This window comes from Gopherus flavomarginatus, chromosome 1 (assembly GCF_025201925.1).
Source record: "Gopherus flavomarginatus isolate rGopFla2 chromosome 1, rGopFla2.mat.asm, whole genome shotgun sequence".
In the NCBI taxonomy this organism is placed as follows: Eukaryota; Metazoa; Chordata; order Testudines; family Testudinidae; genus Gopherus; species Gopherus flavomarginatus.
Genome location: NC_066617.1, coordinates 47,057,700 through 47,075,375, shown reverse-complemented (window position 1 = coordinate 47,075,375; position 17,676 = coordinate 47,057,700). Strand labels below are relative to the sequence as shown.

Sequence of the window (17,676 nt, the reverse complement as noted above, 5' to 3'; positions counted from 1 at the left end):
TTAATGGGGATTTTTTTCTTTCATCAACTTGGTCATCACTTTCAACATCTCCCCCTGTTGGACTGCCAGTTTTTGGACAGCCTCACTTAAACTTTCCAGTGCTGACTGTGTTGGGGTAGTGTCTTTTCCCCAGCAGTTGCATTCACTAGTCCCCCATTTCGTGTATGGGGGGTCTTTGTCACAGGAACTTCCTCTTCTTTTGACCACATAATGGCAGCCTGCCATGGAACTTCTTACTGGGCTCTTCCTTAAACCTCCTTTTCATTTCATGGCAGAGGGAATCATCCAGGAGTCCCAGCACCAACCGTTCTTTCAGAACCATATCTGGGTCTGGAACTCATTGAGGGTCTTGCTGCTCCACTTTGCTCATTCTCTCCTGGAGGTCTAACACATATGCCTGGACAGTTTCACTGCGCTCCTGCTTTCTCTCAAAGAACTCCTTTAGTCGGGTTCCAGTAGGTACCTTCTCTACATACACTTTTAGGAGGAGTTCAAAAACCTTTTCCATATCTTTCTTGTCTGCCATTGCCATGAACTTTACTGTGGCCTTGGCCTAGCCCTTGAGGTGTTCCTCTGTGAAGTCCACATGATCTTCTTCAGGTACAGTTAGCACATGCATAGCTGCCTTCACAGACTTGACCCACTCCTCTACCGTAATGTCTTCTGGTCTAGTCGGGAAACTGCTAAACTCTGCGACCTTCTGCTCTCTTGGAACATAAATATTAGGAGGTTTCTTAGCTTCTGCTGCCTGTTGGTCTATTACTGCCTTATCCAGCGATAAGGGTTCTCTCTGTTCGGTTCTAGCTTCTTGTAATGCCTCAGCTTGGTCTGATAATCTGTGCTGAAGTTCAGCAAACTGGGCCTGTAGTTCTTCAATTCCATGATAGAGTTCTCGAACAGGCCCGGACAGTGCTACCAGAACTCAATCAGTAAACCAGTGGGGTGGACCCTGTGGATAGAATCCTGTTTGTGACGCCAATTATGTAAGTGAGGGAATGGTCACGCTATTGTTGAGATCTTCCTGGGTTATACACTACTGTGTATAAACCTGAGTCCTCACTCCCACTTCCTTTACCGAGAGACCTGCCTGACTTCGAGGCTCCCCTTCCACTCTCCTGTGTGGCAAAGTCCTCATAACCCCAACAAGGCTGGGCCCAGGATTCCTGGCAGGCTCAACCGCCAACCTTGTTATGGTCACTAAGGGTGGGGCAGGACTGGTGCTAGGGGTTTGAGCGCCCTAGGCGCACGGCAATTTCACCGCCCCATGCGCTGGTCCCGCAGCTCCGGTGGAGCTGCCGCAGTGGTGCCTGCGGAGGGTCCGGTGCTCTGCGGCTCCAGTGGAGCTGCCGCAGAGTCATGCCTGCGGGCGGTCCACCAGAGCTGTGCGAGCAGTCAACCGTCCGCAGGCACGACTGTGGCAGCTCCACCGGAGCCGCCTGCCGTCCCCTCCAGCAAAACGGCGCCCACCAATTATTCTGGCACCCTAGGCGATTGCCTAGGCTGCCTAAATGGTAGCGCCAGCCCTGGGGCAGGGGCTAGGGCGTCCCCACTCCAGGGTGCTCTCTCTGCACTGGACATTTCCCTGACCCACTGATCATTACATACAGTTCAAAGAAAATATTAAACAGCAACCAATTTTTAAAAAATAAGGAAAAATGGGAAAGGTTAAAGGAAAACACATAACCGTGCTCTCTGGCAAGAGGACACCACAACCACAGTCTCTGGAATATAAGGGCAGTTCACAGTCTGTTCCTCACACGTCCCAGGCCTCTTTCTCAGGCCCTGGCTGTGCTGTAGGGATACTGCAGATTGGCCACTTGCTCTGGTGGTGGCCAAACACCTTCAGGCTCTAGCTGTCAGGGCCCTTCTTCCCAGCGTCAGCCTGCCCGTCGGGATTACGATCCCCCTCCAAGTCTGGCCTGCAGTGCTTTTGGGGGCATCTCCCTGCGCTGGGCCTGCTGCCCAGGGTCTCCCCTGGCTCTTCCCAGCTGCTTATCAAACCTGGCTCCAGACTCCTCCAGCTCCAGCTCCACTCTACCTCAGCACTGATGCTGCTCTGCCTCCAGCCCCCTGGGCTGCTTTTTCTGTCCCCTTAGGCTCTAGTTGCTACAGCTCTCCTCTCAGCACAGATCTGCTTTCAGTGGTGTTTGTGCGGCTCTGCACCCAGCACTGACATGTTTCCTGGGCTGCTTCTCTGGTTCTCTGGCTGGCATGGCTTTGTTCCCCAGCTCAGCTTGGGCCCCTTCTCTCTCCTTAGCTCAGCCCCTTTCTGTTCCAGGCAATTCCAGCTCACCCAGAGGACAGGACCCCGCGACCTCCTGACTCCCTTATTAGCCTGTTCACCCTGTCAATCAGGCTGACCTGGAGCATTGGCCTCTCCCCATTGCTCCTGGAGACTGTCAGTCTCAGGGTCCTGATTTTCCATCGACCCCTCCCCTTTCTTTTGATACTGGGAGCTAGCCAACCAAGCCCCCACTGAGTTTTAGTAAGAGTCCAACAGTCCTCTTACCTTTAACCATGTACCTATTGAAATGTAAATTGAGTATTGTCTTATTCTCAGTTACCAGTCTGAGTTAGTTGCAGATGAAGGGTTGTGAGATTTAACAGGAAAAGAACAGCAGGGGGAAAATAGCCTCAGCTGGGGGTGCACTTCAAAGGTTTACTGGACTATAACTGGGGAACAAGGAAAGCACCTTGTTGCACATAGGAAGGAAACGGACAGCAAGCACATTTACATTCATAAAAATAGGATCACAGCCAGCCTTGCTTGGATATGCCGCAAAAGGCTTTGGGTGAGATACGACTGCTCTAGTCAGGTTTAGTTTAGTTTCTAGAAAGCATGTTATGATTTTATTTTTTATGTAGCCCTTTTTTCTGTTAGCCTTGTTCAATATCTCTTGAATCTTTGGTAATAAATTATTGTTGTTTACACTATAAATATATCTCAGTGCTGTGATATTAAGCAAGGTGCTGATCCCCAGCTGAATCACACCAGCTGGAGTGTGCACTGTTCCCTTATGGACAGCAGATCTGGTATTTCTGTGAGTTTTCATTGGATAAAGTTTGTACACTACAGGTGAACACTTCAGTGGGGCTTAGGAATTGGGGTGCATCTACTGTTAACCTGTCAGGCAAAGTAACGGCTGGCACAGGCCAGAGGAGATTGTTTGGGTCTCTGGTGGTGTCAGGGAGCTGACACCCTGTTAAGCAGAAGCAAGTCTCCTTCTCTCTGGAGGTCATGGAAGTAACAAAGTGACTCACAGCCCTGGGCACTCTGAGAACCCTCACAGGAAGCATTCATTCACAAGTGATATTTGGCAAAATTATGTGCACTGTACATTTGTTGTAGTCTCATGTTCCATGCCCTGTTCAATGATTCATTGATAATCATAGATGTTCAGAAGCAGGGATATTCCATTTTAGAAGATAACTCTGCTCACTTGTCACCAGTTTCCTTTTCCTTTATGGCATAGCAGTAGGTGAGCACTATTGTGAGCCTTTTATAGTGGGATATTCATGCAAGAAGCAAAATAAAATGAAAAACAAATGATAAGAAGGAATTTTTTTTAAAAAAAAATTAGTCTACATTGGCAGTCCATTGCAGTGAAGTAACTGGAGAGAAGGTTTGGAGAGGAATGAAAAAACTAGCATGATTTTATTACCTAAAGCAATGGGTGACCAATATCATAAGCAGAACAAAAGGGGCAGAGAAGAAAGGAAAAAAGTCTTTTCTCTATAATTCCACTTTTTTGATACTTCTATGTGATCAAACCCAAAAGCAATGTAATTTATTTATGTGCATTTGCTGCTCTGTATACAGCATAACTTTGATTATCCAAGCTTCAATTGTCCCAAACTCCCTGTCTTGCTAAGCGATATCATGTCCCTTGATGTGAATTATTATATAGAAAATTTAAATTCCCTCAAGTATTTAAAACTTGAATTTCAAAATCTATTCACTGAGCCCCATGACATTTAGATTAGGATGCACTGCACATAAAATGTCTGATTCTTAATAAGGATGAATCCTTTATAGAAAACAATACCATATTTGTTTATAAGGTAGGCCTGAACCAAAAGCCTTGCTATGAACCTCTAGGCAGTTTGGATGCAAAGCAGAATCCAGCTCAGGATCTGAGCACTGCAGGTCAAGCCCATCTCTAATTTGTATCTAACTGACACCAAATCCATAGGAGAGAGCCTCTAAATAGTTGAATGAATCACATAATGTGTATGCAACAATTTCAAAATATAATTGGACAGGGCCTGATTCCTCTTTTTCACCAGTTTTACGCTGTTGTAATTCCAGTGAGTTACTCCTGATTTTCACAAGTGTAAAGGTAAATTGGAAAAAGACTCTGAAATCACCTATGCTTTTTGGATACTTTGCACCAGTAGTGCATCCTCCACTGGAGCAACCAGAGCCAGCCCTTCTCTCTACCCTTTCCACCCTAACCGAGCCAACTGACTCCCTTTTAAGCCCCGCCTCCACATGAAGGATGCTCGACATGGTTGGAGAGGCAGGGCCAATTGAGCCCAGAGCTGCTCTTTCACCATTTGCTGTCCAGTGAGGGGTTTGTACACCCAGTCACACAGGCCAAAACTTATCCTAAGTGTGACCCTTGGAAAATTACTCTGTTAAAATGCTCCCTTACTTTGAAGAGTGAATATGGAAAAATGGCCCCTTCTTACTGATCAGATTTGCTCTCTGTGTCTATTCAAAGTCAAGTGAGTTTGACTGAATTAAGTGACTGCAATAAGAATTTACTGGGTTTTACTCTTGTTGGTGCTGCAGCGCTCACACAAATGGGGGACTGTTCCTCCCTATGCAACAGCAACATACTGGTAATTGCTTATGAAGTTCAAATCAGTTACCCCATACAACGGGGTTGCAAAGTTAACATGAAAGGTATAACCTGAAGATGAATGGTACACACAGGGGTAACTGAGGGCCTGATTTTGATATGCAAAACCTTTATTACTGGTGAATGATGCATGTGAAGCGAAGAACCCAAATTGACTTTTGGAGCCTACTTTGAACTTGCAAGACTATAAACTAAGCGTGTTAATAAGGAATCATTGAGAGACATTCAGCATGGACCCTCTCAATGCTTCTTTTAACAGAGGCACTTTTCAGAGATGAGCTGGGTGCTCAGTGAAGGGCTGCTCATGTCTCCCCACTAGAAATTTGATTTTGTTTTTAAATTGATATATTGAAATGGAATGAATCTGCATTAACAGGGAAGTTATACAAATACCTTAATAAACTTAGCACAGTGTGGTTTTACACTAAAATGAGGTCTGGAAATAATACAAACAGCTTGACTTTTCCCTGAGTATTACTTAAGAGTCTGAAATGTCTAAAAGTGACATATGTTGGAGTTAATGAAAGCCACACAGGACAAAATAAAGGCACAGTGCAAGGGTTTTTTGTGAGCAAAGTAAAAAAGAAAATATACCACCTACTGGCAGATATCACATCATGACATTTTGATTATTAATAATATTTACTTCAGGACATCTGAGATCTCTGTTGCTACAATATAAGTCTTGCTCCTGCTCCCATTGAAGTCAATGGCAAAACTCCCATAGATTTCAGCAGATACAAAATCAAACCTTATGTATGCTCAAAGAAAGAGTATCTTGTGCTCTGTGTGTAATTAGTGTGGGCAAAGTCCTGCAGTCCTTGTTGAGACAAAGTTCCAATCAACATCAACTGTAGTTTTGACAGTGTAAAGCCCACAGTATTGGGACCTATTACATCTGAATTATTCTGGGTTGAGAAATGAGGGATTTCTTTTAATGGAGTGGAGGGAGTTGTGTAACACAGAGTCCTACATTAACGTTGTCATTGGGAATGAACAGAATAACCAAAACACATGTACAGTGAGAACAGTGGCTATGGTTAAAGCTCTGCTCATGCAGTTGGATGGGGACTCCTTGTGGGCATAAGAGTCTCTGCTAGCAGATCCCAACACAGGAAAGGAGCCTAAGAATTTATCATTTTACTGAGTCATGTGATAATTGTAGCTCCTTTCTGCGTGTTTTTGTTTTATATTTCATTGAAAAGGAGGTGACTGCTCCTTTTAACACTATGTTGACTTTTATTTATTTATTTATTTGGATTGTTTTCAGGACTACACCTTCCAATTTCTTTCCCTGGATGCTTGGATCAGCATGTGCTGTCAAAGACAATCATCGCAAGTGGCCCTTCTCAGCCTGTGAAGTCACGTGAGAGTGATCAAAGGACAAATTTTGCCCATCTGTGGTACTTGTGGAACCAGACTAATAGTGCACAGCTGTAAGATAATGATTTTGTATCATCATGTTCTGGATGTCTGTATGTATCTCATAGCATGTTTGAGCGAGAGGCAGTCCAGCAGCACGTAGAAAGGAAGGATCAGAAGCCCAGCAGCATTTTATCTATGCAGGTACTTACATGGCTATCATCACTACAGTATCTTAGGGGCTTGTCTACACATACAGCTCTGCAGCAGCACAGCAGTCCACACTGGTGCTTAGAGTGGTGTAATTTATTTTGCTCTTATGGCTGGTTTATTCACCTCCTGAGCAACATAAGTTATACCGACATAAGCTGTAGTGTAGACATAGCTTTAATGCATACACACATCTTCATATACTGAGATGATGAGGATCATTTAATCACCTAGGTAGATGCAGACACATCTCTGAATAATATATAAGTCTGTACAGTGGCAGCTCTATTAACCCATGCCCTGTTTGTGCCCTGACCTACCCTCCCCTCACCCAATCCACAAGCTCTTCTATGCAGAGAGCCCCCATAAAGCTTGGCTCTGTTTCCCAATCAGCCCAGTTTTTCCCCCTGTCCCCTTCCTTCTGCAGGGCTGTTTTAAGCCCATCCAGGCAGGAGTGAGTGACCACCCTGCTACACGCCTAAATTGTTTTATTATTTTCCTCAGCATGACATACAGAAGGGACAATCAAAATCAGCCTGGCAGAACTTGCATAAGGAACTGTCTCTAGGCAGATAAGAATTGATCAAAATCACATTCTCTGATCTCTGGGGGCCAAATCCTGTTCCCATTGAAATCAAAAGGAGTTTTGCTATTGAGTTCAATGGGAACAGACTTTGACATTTGAAGACAAAAGAACAAAACCACTCAAGCAAGGGCTATGTTGCTTATACCACAGGTATCAAAGGTTGCTGACTCATGTGAGAAAGTCAGCAGACATCTGATCTTTGTCCACTGCAAGGGAAAAATCAGCAATCAATGAGGCTAGAACAGTCTCTGTACCATATCCAACTCATAAGTCCATCTGCAAAGCATCAGGGAAAAATGAAGGCTCCAGACTACCTTAAAGTCTTCAGTCCCTTGGTTAGAATGCTCTCATTAGTATATGTTCATAGTCCAGAGGCTGGAGCATGAAAGAGACCAGAGAAGGAAAGAGGCAAAATGGAAATGTTTCCTGGCCAGGGCCTTTTAGCTTCTGCCAAGTACCAACTAAAGGGAAATCTGTTCTCGCTGTGAAAGATGGTGTTTGGAGTCGCATGGGCAAGTTACATGGCCATTACCCGCACCCATATTCTAGTTAGAATGTTCACAAAAAGTTCATTAAGTGTAGACAGGTGTTTTCCAGGGTCCATTGTGAGCTAAGGGTTCCTTAATGGGCTATTTAACTTGACTTGTCCCTTCATGTGCTGGATAAATACCTTGTGAGTGTTACCACAGGAGCAAACATGTAGTAAACATAGCTAATATTCATAACTTCAGATATCAAGATGAATATACATGCATAGAAATAGCATAATCATAAGTACCAGCTATTTCATGTACATGACTATTCCCAAAAGATGTTCTGAAAAATCACACTCTGCACTTGACCTTGTTGAACCTCATCAGATTTCTTTTGGCCCAATCCTCTAATTTGTCTAGGTCCCTCTGTATCCTCTCCCTACCCTCCAGCATATCTACCACTCCTCCCAGTTTAGTGTCAGTTAGGTTCCAAGTTTGTAAATGGTTCTGGATGAAACTGACAATGCCTGAGCAGTCAGATCAGAAGGAGCTTCATTTGAATAAAGGTGGGCAGATGTGTGATAAGTCTTAGCTCCATTGCTAAGAATAAGGAACTTACTGTCAGCAAAGTTCTTGGCAGGTTCCTGAGGAGGCTGGTTTAAGGCCGTCAAGAGTCTGGCACTATAGTCTTCTCTCACCCACAAAGCTGGATAATGAGGCATTTGTTTTCTTTGTTTTGCTGCTCCAGTTTCAGTTGACAAAATGTTTGTTAGACTAGTTTGACTGCAAAGAAGAATTCTGTGTTTAATTACAATGGGGATAACACCTGATTCCTGTCAGGCTGCAGAACTGGGCTGACATCAGAATCCAAACATCCTCTGGTCAGTGCAATCAGAGGCATTTCTCTAATGATTTGTACTTGATGTGATGCAGTATGAATGTCTTGGATAATTCAGACCAATGGGGAGAAACAGAATCAAAAATACTGTTTGAACACCTCTGTCCACCGCACTCCTCCTCTCTTGAGGACTCTTGACCAACTTAATAGCACAACACATATGCTAAAAAACTTAAACAAAGCCCTGGGTGGCTGCTCCCCTGTGAGCCTGGGAAGTGGGAGAGGGACGCACCACAGTTCCGCCCCCAGGCCTGGAGAGGGTGAAGAACCCTGAGGAGCAGAGGTGAGGCTGGAAGGTCTAAACTATGACCTGGAGGGTGCAGGAGGTTCTGAAGTGAGGAGGGTGGGGGGCTGTGTTGATGTTGGGTTCTGAGCAGATGGGTAGTGAGAGCTGGAAGGGTGAACTTACGGTGGTGGGGGTCAATGGAGTAGGGGGGCTGAACTGGTGAGGTGGTTATGAGGGGGTCTGGAGGACTGAACTGAGGAGGAGCTGAAGAGGAGAGTTGTAAACAAGACACGAGAAGTCATTCTTCTGCTTTACTCTGCGCTGGTCAGGCCTCAGCTGGAGTATTGTGTCCAGTTCTGGGCACCGCATTTCAAGAAAGATGTGGAGAAATTGGAGGGGGTCCAGAGAAGAGCAACAAGAATGATTAAAGGTCTTGAGAACATGACCTATGAAGGAAGGCTGAAGGAATTGGGTTTGTTTAGTTTGGAAAAGAGAAGACTGAGAGGGGACATGATAGCAGTTTTCAGGTATCTAAAAGGGTGTCATCAGGAGGAGGGAGAAAACTTGTTCACCTTAGCCTCCAATGATAGAACAAGAAGCAATGGGCTTAAACTGCAGCAAGGGAGATTTAGGTTGGACATTAGGAAAAAGTTCCTAACTGTCAGGGTAGTTAAACACTGGAATAGATTGCCTAGGGAAGTTGTGGAATCTCCATCTCTGGAGATATTTAAGAGTAGGTTAGATAAATGTCTCTCTGGGATGGTCTAGACAGTATTTGGTCCTGCCATGAGGGCAGGGGACTGGACTCGATGACCTCTCGAGGTCCCTTCCAGTCCTATGAGTCTATGAGTCTATGAGGGGGACTGGGTGGAGACAGATTTGATAGGAGGCTGGGGGACAGGATTAATTACTGGGCGGGAGAGGGGCAGATGTGAGGGTGAGAGCTCCTGCAGCACGCACCAAAATCACCTTATCTGGTACATATGGGAGAGTGTACAACACCAATTGTCACATGCACACATCCTGAGGATGGGCAAGGAGAGTGCAAAAATCAAGAGACTGGTCTAAAAAACTATAAAATCTTTTTTTAAAAGTCTCATGATTTTTGGGCCAATCTCATGATTTTGGGGGGTCTGACTCATGATCTTTGATCTCTTGATCAATACAGTTTGGCACTACAATTCCACAGCTAATTCTTCCTGCAGACTATTGTAGCAATAGACTAATAGCTGGACCTCTATGGTGTGGCCACTGACACATTCCCGGAAAACTGGACATTCTGGTACTTCCAGGAACTGAATGGCCCCACCTCCCGCCCGCGTGACCTTGGACACACAGTATGTGCAAGGTCATGCCGCATGGGAGAGTGCCATTTTTAAGAACGTGCTGCTCTGCCTCCACCAATGGGACCTTGTATGTGAGGTCACAGTGGTGGGAGCAGAGCAGCACAGTGTTCAAAAGGGCGTCCTCCATCCGATACTGGACAAACCAGGCCTGCTTTTGTCTGAGTACTTGACGGGGGACAAACCCTAGAAAAACAGGACTGTGCAGTTAAATACTTGTCTAGTGGCCTGCCTACATCCCTATCACTTCCAAATCAAAGCCTGCCAGATTATTATTCACTAATTTGTAAAGGGCTATTTCCTTGTGTCATAGTCCTTTACACTATTTTGTGGAGGTGCTGGTCTTGACTCTCTATTGTTGCTAGCCCTCTAGAATTGTCCTGGAGTCTCTGGGAATTAAAGATTAATTTTAAATTAAAGCTTCTGTCATGTGATGAAACCTCCAGGAATATGTCCAACCAAAACTCTATTCAGTGATGTCATGCAATAAGCACATGAGTGTGACAATGGCATTTTAGTGTGTGTGACCCCACTTAAATGTAATGGATCAGTGTTCACGTTGCACTCCCCATCAATATGGGGCCTGGGAAGCTAATAATCCAATCAGTGGACCAATCCTGGTCATGTGCCACCTGAGGCACATTGTGCATATGTTAAGAAGATTTAAATGTAAGTAGTTTTTATTAAAGATAGTGTAGGTTTTCCTGGTGTTAGCACAGGGCAGAGTTAAAGTTGTTTGGGTGCCTTAACTTTGTATTTCCATTCCTTAACATGTCTGGATTTCTTTAGAATTGGATTTCTGGGATGGCCATGCCTGTTTTTGCAATAATAACAACATTACTGTAATGTTTTTTACCTATAAGTTCCTGATTTGTGCTTTCAGCTGTGACGCCATCTTGCCATAGGTTTTATCTGGGAATTATGATGAAATAAATCCTCCAAGCAGTAAAAATAGACTTGGTGCAAAGCATTGTTCCAAGCTACTTGGTTTAATCTCTTGTGTCACTTCACTGGGGAAGAACGGCTCCTATTTTCAGTATTCTTATACCTCATTTTCCTTTTCATATAGAGGAAGCAAGCACTTTCCTAACACTGTGGATTGTTCTTATTTTGCAGGAGTTCTATACCAGTTCCAGCCAGCCACAAGGATCTCTTTAAAGCTCAAGACCTTTCCATCATCATCAAAGCATATGTGCTAGTGACATCCTTAACACCTTTGCGGGCATTCATTCATTCAACTGCCATTGTCTGGCTTCCTCCCAAGAAGAAGCACTTTTCCGTAAAGGTAAAACACTTCTTTTCTAGCTGGTTCATTCACTCAAAGTGCAGTGGTAGAAAGGCAAACAATTGCTTCATTATTAGCCATTGCTACTGAACACAAAATATACTTTTCATGGATAGCTTTCATTGATCAGACAAAAGAGCAGTGTTTGGTTTGCAAAGGAGGAGGGAATATTGTCATGCACATTGGGGTTCTCAGGGCACTTTCAAGTTTTGGCTCGGTTGTGTGAGCGCAGATACAGAGCTGTTGTTACCCTCTCAAACACAACTGTGCATACACTGCAGTGCTGAAGTTTTTTCTAGGTTCCACTATGGAAGAAAGTAAAATCAGTATCTAAAATAAGGTCCGGTTTTGGATCTTTAATTTTTTGAACTAGATATGTCGTAAAGTTGCACTTCATGGGAGAAGTGGTCACAAACTAAGGAAAATGCTCTGTAGGGTGGAATGGGCCTCCAGTGTGCCACCCTTAGGATCCTAGGGTCTATGAAGATGGATGCTTTGTAAACAGGCCTGAAAGGATTAGATTTTATCAGTAAATGCCAGTAAATGTTGCTTTCACTGTACACACACAAATTGTTGGGAAAATATTTACATTAGTAATAATAGAAATTTACAGCTAGGCAAAGTAAGAAAAATGCACCTTGAAAACTTATTAGAGTTTGACTTAAAAGGATATTCATGTTATGTATTTTGACATGTGGTATTGACAATTTGTATTTTAATGGTTATAAAGCTTTAAATTTCAGTGTCTGTTGTCATTAAATAATTGTCTTCCCCTTCCCCACACACAATTTCGTGCAATTCTGGAAACTTAAATTGATACAAACTTTAAAAATGCATAAAGAAATAAAAATCGAATCCTGCCAAGCCTATTTATAAGGGCCTAAAAAAGATTAGATCTTGACGTCTCAAAGTCACTGGGGAGGGACCATCTACTTTCCCCTGTCTATCTTGTCCAGTGGCGCATGCCTCCTCATGGATATCCTGCTTCTTCATTGTTCAATTTAGTGAGAAACCGTGCTTGTGACATAGCAGCTCTTCCTGCAGTGCCAGAGGATCTGCTGCCTTGTGGATCATTCCATCCTTCCTTCTACAGAAGGGAGGCACTAGGGCTTCTGAGTCTTCTATGGGTTTCATCTGGAGTGTTGGAGTAGCTCAACTCCTGCACCATTGCTTGAGAGTGGAGGAAGTTGCTTCCTCACTTGCCCACAAGAAGATCCCCAACTGAGTCACTTAGGTAGGGGGCATGATTTGGGTCTTAATCAGCATGAGTGCTGGCAGACCTCTGCTTCCTCTGAGTTTAATTTCATTTTAAGTTAACTGAAAATATTACAAGTGTCCAGTAGCATCATTATAATCCCGTAACTAGGAACTATCTTGGAGGATAATAATCATTAGTAATTGTGGCAATGCACTCTGGAAAATAATCAGCGCTGAGACAAGTCTTCAAAAAGGGGCATCAGCCACCATTTACAGAACATTCTGGCAGCTGAAAAAGCAATAAAAGTGATTAATCATAAAAGAAGTGCAGCACATAGACAGTAGTTCCAGTCTGCTTACTGCTTCTGTGGTCCTATATCTTCCACAGCTTTAGACAGAGTTGTCAGAACAGCAAGAGTTATACAAACAATAGTCACCAGAGAAAGCACTTCTATAGTGATGTACATTTAAATGCAAATTAATACAATGATGGAGAACAGGATATATTAGGCTGCCTCTAACTGCAGACAGTATCTTCTATATAGAGCTTGAGAGAAGTCAGAGAGGCTCCAAGAAATGACCAGTAAAAGCAAGGCACTGTATAATCTAACAATAGAAATTCTCTAGGTGTGACCAGCTAGCATATGTGGAAAATACATAAAGGATTTCTGGGCTTGATACAATGCAGCATCAGATGCATTGTGCAGGAGAAGCAGAAAATAGCACCTCATTCTGGAAATGATAGTGAAAAATTAAATGTTTAAAATAAGTATTTTTCTCCCTGTCTGTAAGTCAGCTTTAAACCATTTTGGCATGATCATAGAGCATGTTTTCAATAAACTTCACAGAATATTCAGCCAGACCTACAATGCCAGTTACCACCTACAGCAGAAACAATGAGCCAGGACCTCTGAATGAAGTCAGTGGCTCTATGCCAATTGATGACAGCTGAGGAATTTGGTCCATAATAACTAGAAATGTTCAACCTCAGCCACACGTTTCTGAAATGTGGGATTTCTTTGTGAAGTATCTCTCATGTAAATGAAGGAAAAAATGTGCATTACTTGTTGTATAGCTCCAAAATGTCAATAGTTTACAACAGCAGTAAGGGTCTTCTGCGGCCTGTTGTTTCACCGATTGACATAACAGCCATTATATAATTGGGAATTGAGCATGCATGCAAAAGAGACATAGACCTGGAGAAAATTTGCTAATAGTGTTGTTTATAGTGTATCTCTCCTGCATCCTCTTCCCAAATAGCTGAGTCTCTTCAATTTAAAAAAAAACAACTTGGCACGGACAAGACTGATGTTAGTTCCATGGACTGTCAGCAGGTTTCTTTCTTTCTTTATCCTCCCACACTCTCAGGTGCATGGGGCATTCACAATTTTCCACCATTTATTTTAGTCTTGTGCTGGTCTGTTCAGGCTTCTAGCATGTTGATGGATTGTCAGCCTGTATGAATTGCCTGAAATAATGCTGTACACCATTACTCACATACCTGTCTGATATGAAACTAACTAACATGTTCAGAAGCATATATAAACATTTCTTTGCTGGTCTATTCTGCTATTCATTATTAGTAAGAAATTGACCTGGCACTGGAGTTCACCTTGCTAAAAACTTACTATTGCAGACAAAATATGTTTACTGTAGCATCTGGCCAAATCGGCACAAAAGTATACTAGATGTAGTAAGAATGTGGCTGATACGTTGTTGTTGAGAATTTAAAAAGAACTGAGACTTATTACACGTAAAACGCTTGGATCAGAGAAGACATATAAGAAGTTTAAGTTTAGTAAATTAAACAACATTGTATGGTTGTGTGGAAAATCCCACCATTTTTTTTTAAATTAAACTATTGTAAATAATTCTTACAAATCACTTTTACTCGTCCTGGTTATAGTGACTGCAGTTTACAGTGACTTTATTCACCGTCTGTGCCTTAAAAAAATATAAACCTTGTAAAATAATTGCATAAGGTACATACCAAGTTCACCACTGCTGTTCCACTTCATCATTTCCAAAAGCCAGGACCATGATTAGGAGGCCATAGTTATTCCAGTCCCCACTTAGTTATTCCATAGTTATTCCAGTCCCCACTTCAATGGAAGTCTTTTTATTGACTTCACTGGGCTTTGGACTTGGCCTTAACACAGAGATCACTAGAGGAAAGGTTGTTAGAAGCCTTTTTTCACTTCCTCCCCACCAGCAGAAATTTAGAAAACATTCTCAGAGATTACCAGTAACCACTGAAATAAGTGGGTAGTTTAAAATAAAATGATACTCAGAGAACATTTTTCACTTAAACGAATTAAAACAAACTTTAGGTGGGATAAATTTGTGGCTTAATCTAGTAACAGTCTTCCTTTAAAACTAGTTTAGGTAAGAAAAAATATGCACAAATAGGAAATTTACTATACAAAATAGTTGAATAATGTCTTGGTTTCCACCTTCATCAAGTGCTGTGTCAAAGGTACAGGGAAATGGCATCACATAATAATAAATCTGGGCTAGAATAAATAGACATATCCAACAGCTAGCACTATAAACTAATAATAAATTACTGCACTTTTTTCTCTGTGATGTATTCTGGAACCATTGTTTTTGATTATGGGTACATTTTTCTTCCATTACGTGTTACAACTTTTTCTACTAACAATGATTCATCAATCACTGTAGGTAGAAGATCATGTGTAGATAGATCTATGTGTGGCAGTGTGCAGTACTGGGGATAGAATTATTGTGAATACGTTTCTTTGGTCTTTTTGCACAGATCCAATCTGTAGGTTGAGAGATGCATTCGTTATCCTGGTTTCTCCAAATGTATATTCAAAGAGGCTTTTGTGTGTGTGTGTGTGTGTGTGTGTGTGTGTGTGTGTGTGTGTGTGTGTGTGTGTGTGTGTACACATAAATACACAAATTGTGTGGACTTGGCAAAGAAATATCAGTAAGCATAGCTATTTTCCATGTAGTGCAAAATAAAAGGAATGAATTCAAGAACGCTAACTAGAGATAGAAAGGCTTATGTTGAAAAAAAAGGTATCCTCTTAAGAAGAACTTATTCTTCACTAAAATAAAACACTCAGACATTTTCAAAGAAAAAACTGTCACATAACAAAGCCTCTGAAGCTATGCATATCCCCTTAGCAGTGAAACTACACTGGGATCACTGCACAGAGGAACACCGTGACCTTGGCACTCTGGTTTGCCAAGCTGTCTCCATATTTCAGCCCATTATTGCTTAAAATGTAGCCAACAATATGAAAAGGAGACATGTACATCCTCCCTTCAGGAAGCAATTCTTATCTCACAACATGTTCTCCTTACATAAAATGTGTTATTCTACATACGTCCTCATACATTTATTGCAGGGTTGCTTAAAAGTTAGAAAGCACATTCTATGTCACCTAAGATCCAACCCACCAGTTCGTACTGGTTCTTAACCTGTTCTGTACCTTTTCTTATTTCTGTTTTGATACCACATTCCAAACCTATGAAGGTGCCTATGAAGGTGCCTGTACTAGGACATTGAACAAATGTATCTTGCCTTTGACAGGTTTTATATTTGCTAATGCTATGCACGATAGGGTAGAGAACCCCACTTGCCCCTCACCGAACCCCAAGCTCTTGGTTTTTTCCACAACCTCTGAAGAGTCAGGAACTTAACCAGAAGTAAATGCTGCACCCATGTTCAATGCCAATGACTTTATCTGCCACCTAGCCAGGAAGGACACAGCCACAATTAGTAAAAGGGACTAGCAAAGAGTTGCTATGAAAAGTCACATGTATAACCCCAACCTTAATATGAGTCCTTGACACTTTAATAACAAAATAGACCTAACTTAACAACTAGTCCAAATGGCCCTCCAGGCTCCATTTTTAACAACAGAGCACCTCCTGCCTCTAGCACTGTAGTGTTAGCTCACAGTGGGGAGTCTCAGGCTTGGCTGCCTCTCAAGGAATCTGTCCCCATGGTCACCATGCTCGTCAGGGCTGCTTCTGCTGGGTCTGGACTGCTCTCCCAGCTTGGCTATGTCTGTGCACCTGATCTTCTGTTTGGGTCAATCTCCCAGTGCTGGGGTCTGGCTGTGATTAGGCTTTTTCCCTCCAGCAGCAGCAATGCATGCTATCTGTCCATGCTCTTTAGCCTTAACCCAGAGCCAATCAGGTGGCCTGCAAACCCCTTCCCTGTTCTTGCTTGATCAGGGCTGAACTCTTGCTCTGTAGCAGTTCTGCTCCTTCATTGGGAGGAGGGCTGGCCGCAAGTGGCATTTTCTTCCAGTAATCTAGCAAAGCAGGGCTCTGGGGGCAGAGGGTCCAGCTCCCTTCTCAGCCTGCTGCCTAATCAATCAGATCTATGGGGCTGGCACCTTCACACTGCTGATGTGTCAAGTGGAGGCTCCCAAAGAGCCTCCTGTACTGAGATTCCAGCAGAGCTGCTACTGTTTGTACCTGGCTGCAATGAACCCCAGTTATGCCAGCCAGTGATCTCCAGAGTACAGCACTCTCTGGCCACATCATCTCCTCAACACACTCCTGATGTGGCCGCTAAAATGGGGTTGGGATAGAAGAGGGCAATGTAGAGATGTCTAGAACAATTCTACCCCAGGTCATGCAAACCCTCAGCTACAGCAACTTTATGGGCCTTTGGGTTGCTTTGGTGGCACAAAGGGACTATAGCCAGCCCCAGAATCTGTCTCCACAAATTCATTTGTAAAGAATATCCAGGAGCAGAAGCTAGCTCAAAGGAATAATTAAATGTAAACAAGCTAAAGCCCTAGCTGTGCCACACTTCTGATCTATCCATAAGCATGCATGTGTGAAGATTGCAAATGGGAAGTATTTGATTAAATCATATGTAGTCTGCCTTTCAGGCCTTTAACTGAATATTCAAAACTCTATGTGTGTTTTTGAGAATTACAGTAGAATGAAATAATTTGTGTCACTAAGCCCACACAATGCTTATTTAACATGACTGGAAGTTGGTTGGTTGGTTGGTTTAATCTGACACCAAAGAGGAATAAGAAAAAGCATGTTATTGTTGGTTTAGCCAATTCATTCATTTTTTCATGACTTACCCTGAAGCAAAAGTAATTATAATATAACTGCACTGTAACGATGGGCCAAATGCAGCTCCTTCCACTGTAAGCCCAAATACCCCTAAAATCAGCAAGAATTGTATTGGTCCCACTATGTGTGGGAACTGTGCTCCTCCTGTGTTCTACTCC

General features: G+C 42.9%; 1 protein-coding gene across 3 annotated transcripts in view; it reads left to right on the top strand.

Annotated features, from left to right (window-relative positions):
* Window positions 1-17,676, top strand: part of CPED1 (cadherin like and PC-esterase domain containing 1) — a 229,261-nt gene that overhangs the window by 68,561 nt on the left and 143,024 nt on the right. For all 3 annotated transcript variants that reach the window (XM_050936099.1, XM_050936100.1, XM_050936101.1), the window contains 2 exons: window positions 6,136-6,301; window positions 11,080-11,248. In XM_050936099.1, coding sequence (XP_050792056.1) covers window positions 6,136-6,301; window positions 11,080-11,248 — 335 coding nt within the window. The remainder of the gene's footprint in view (window positions 1-6,135; window positions 6,302-11,079; window positions 11,249-17,676) is intronic.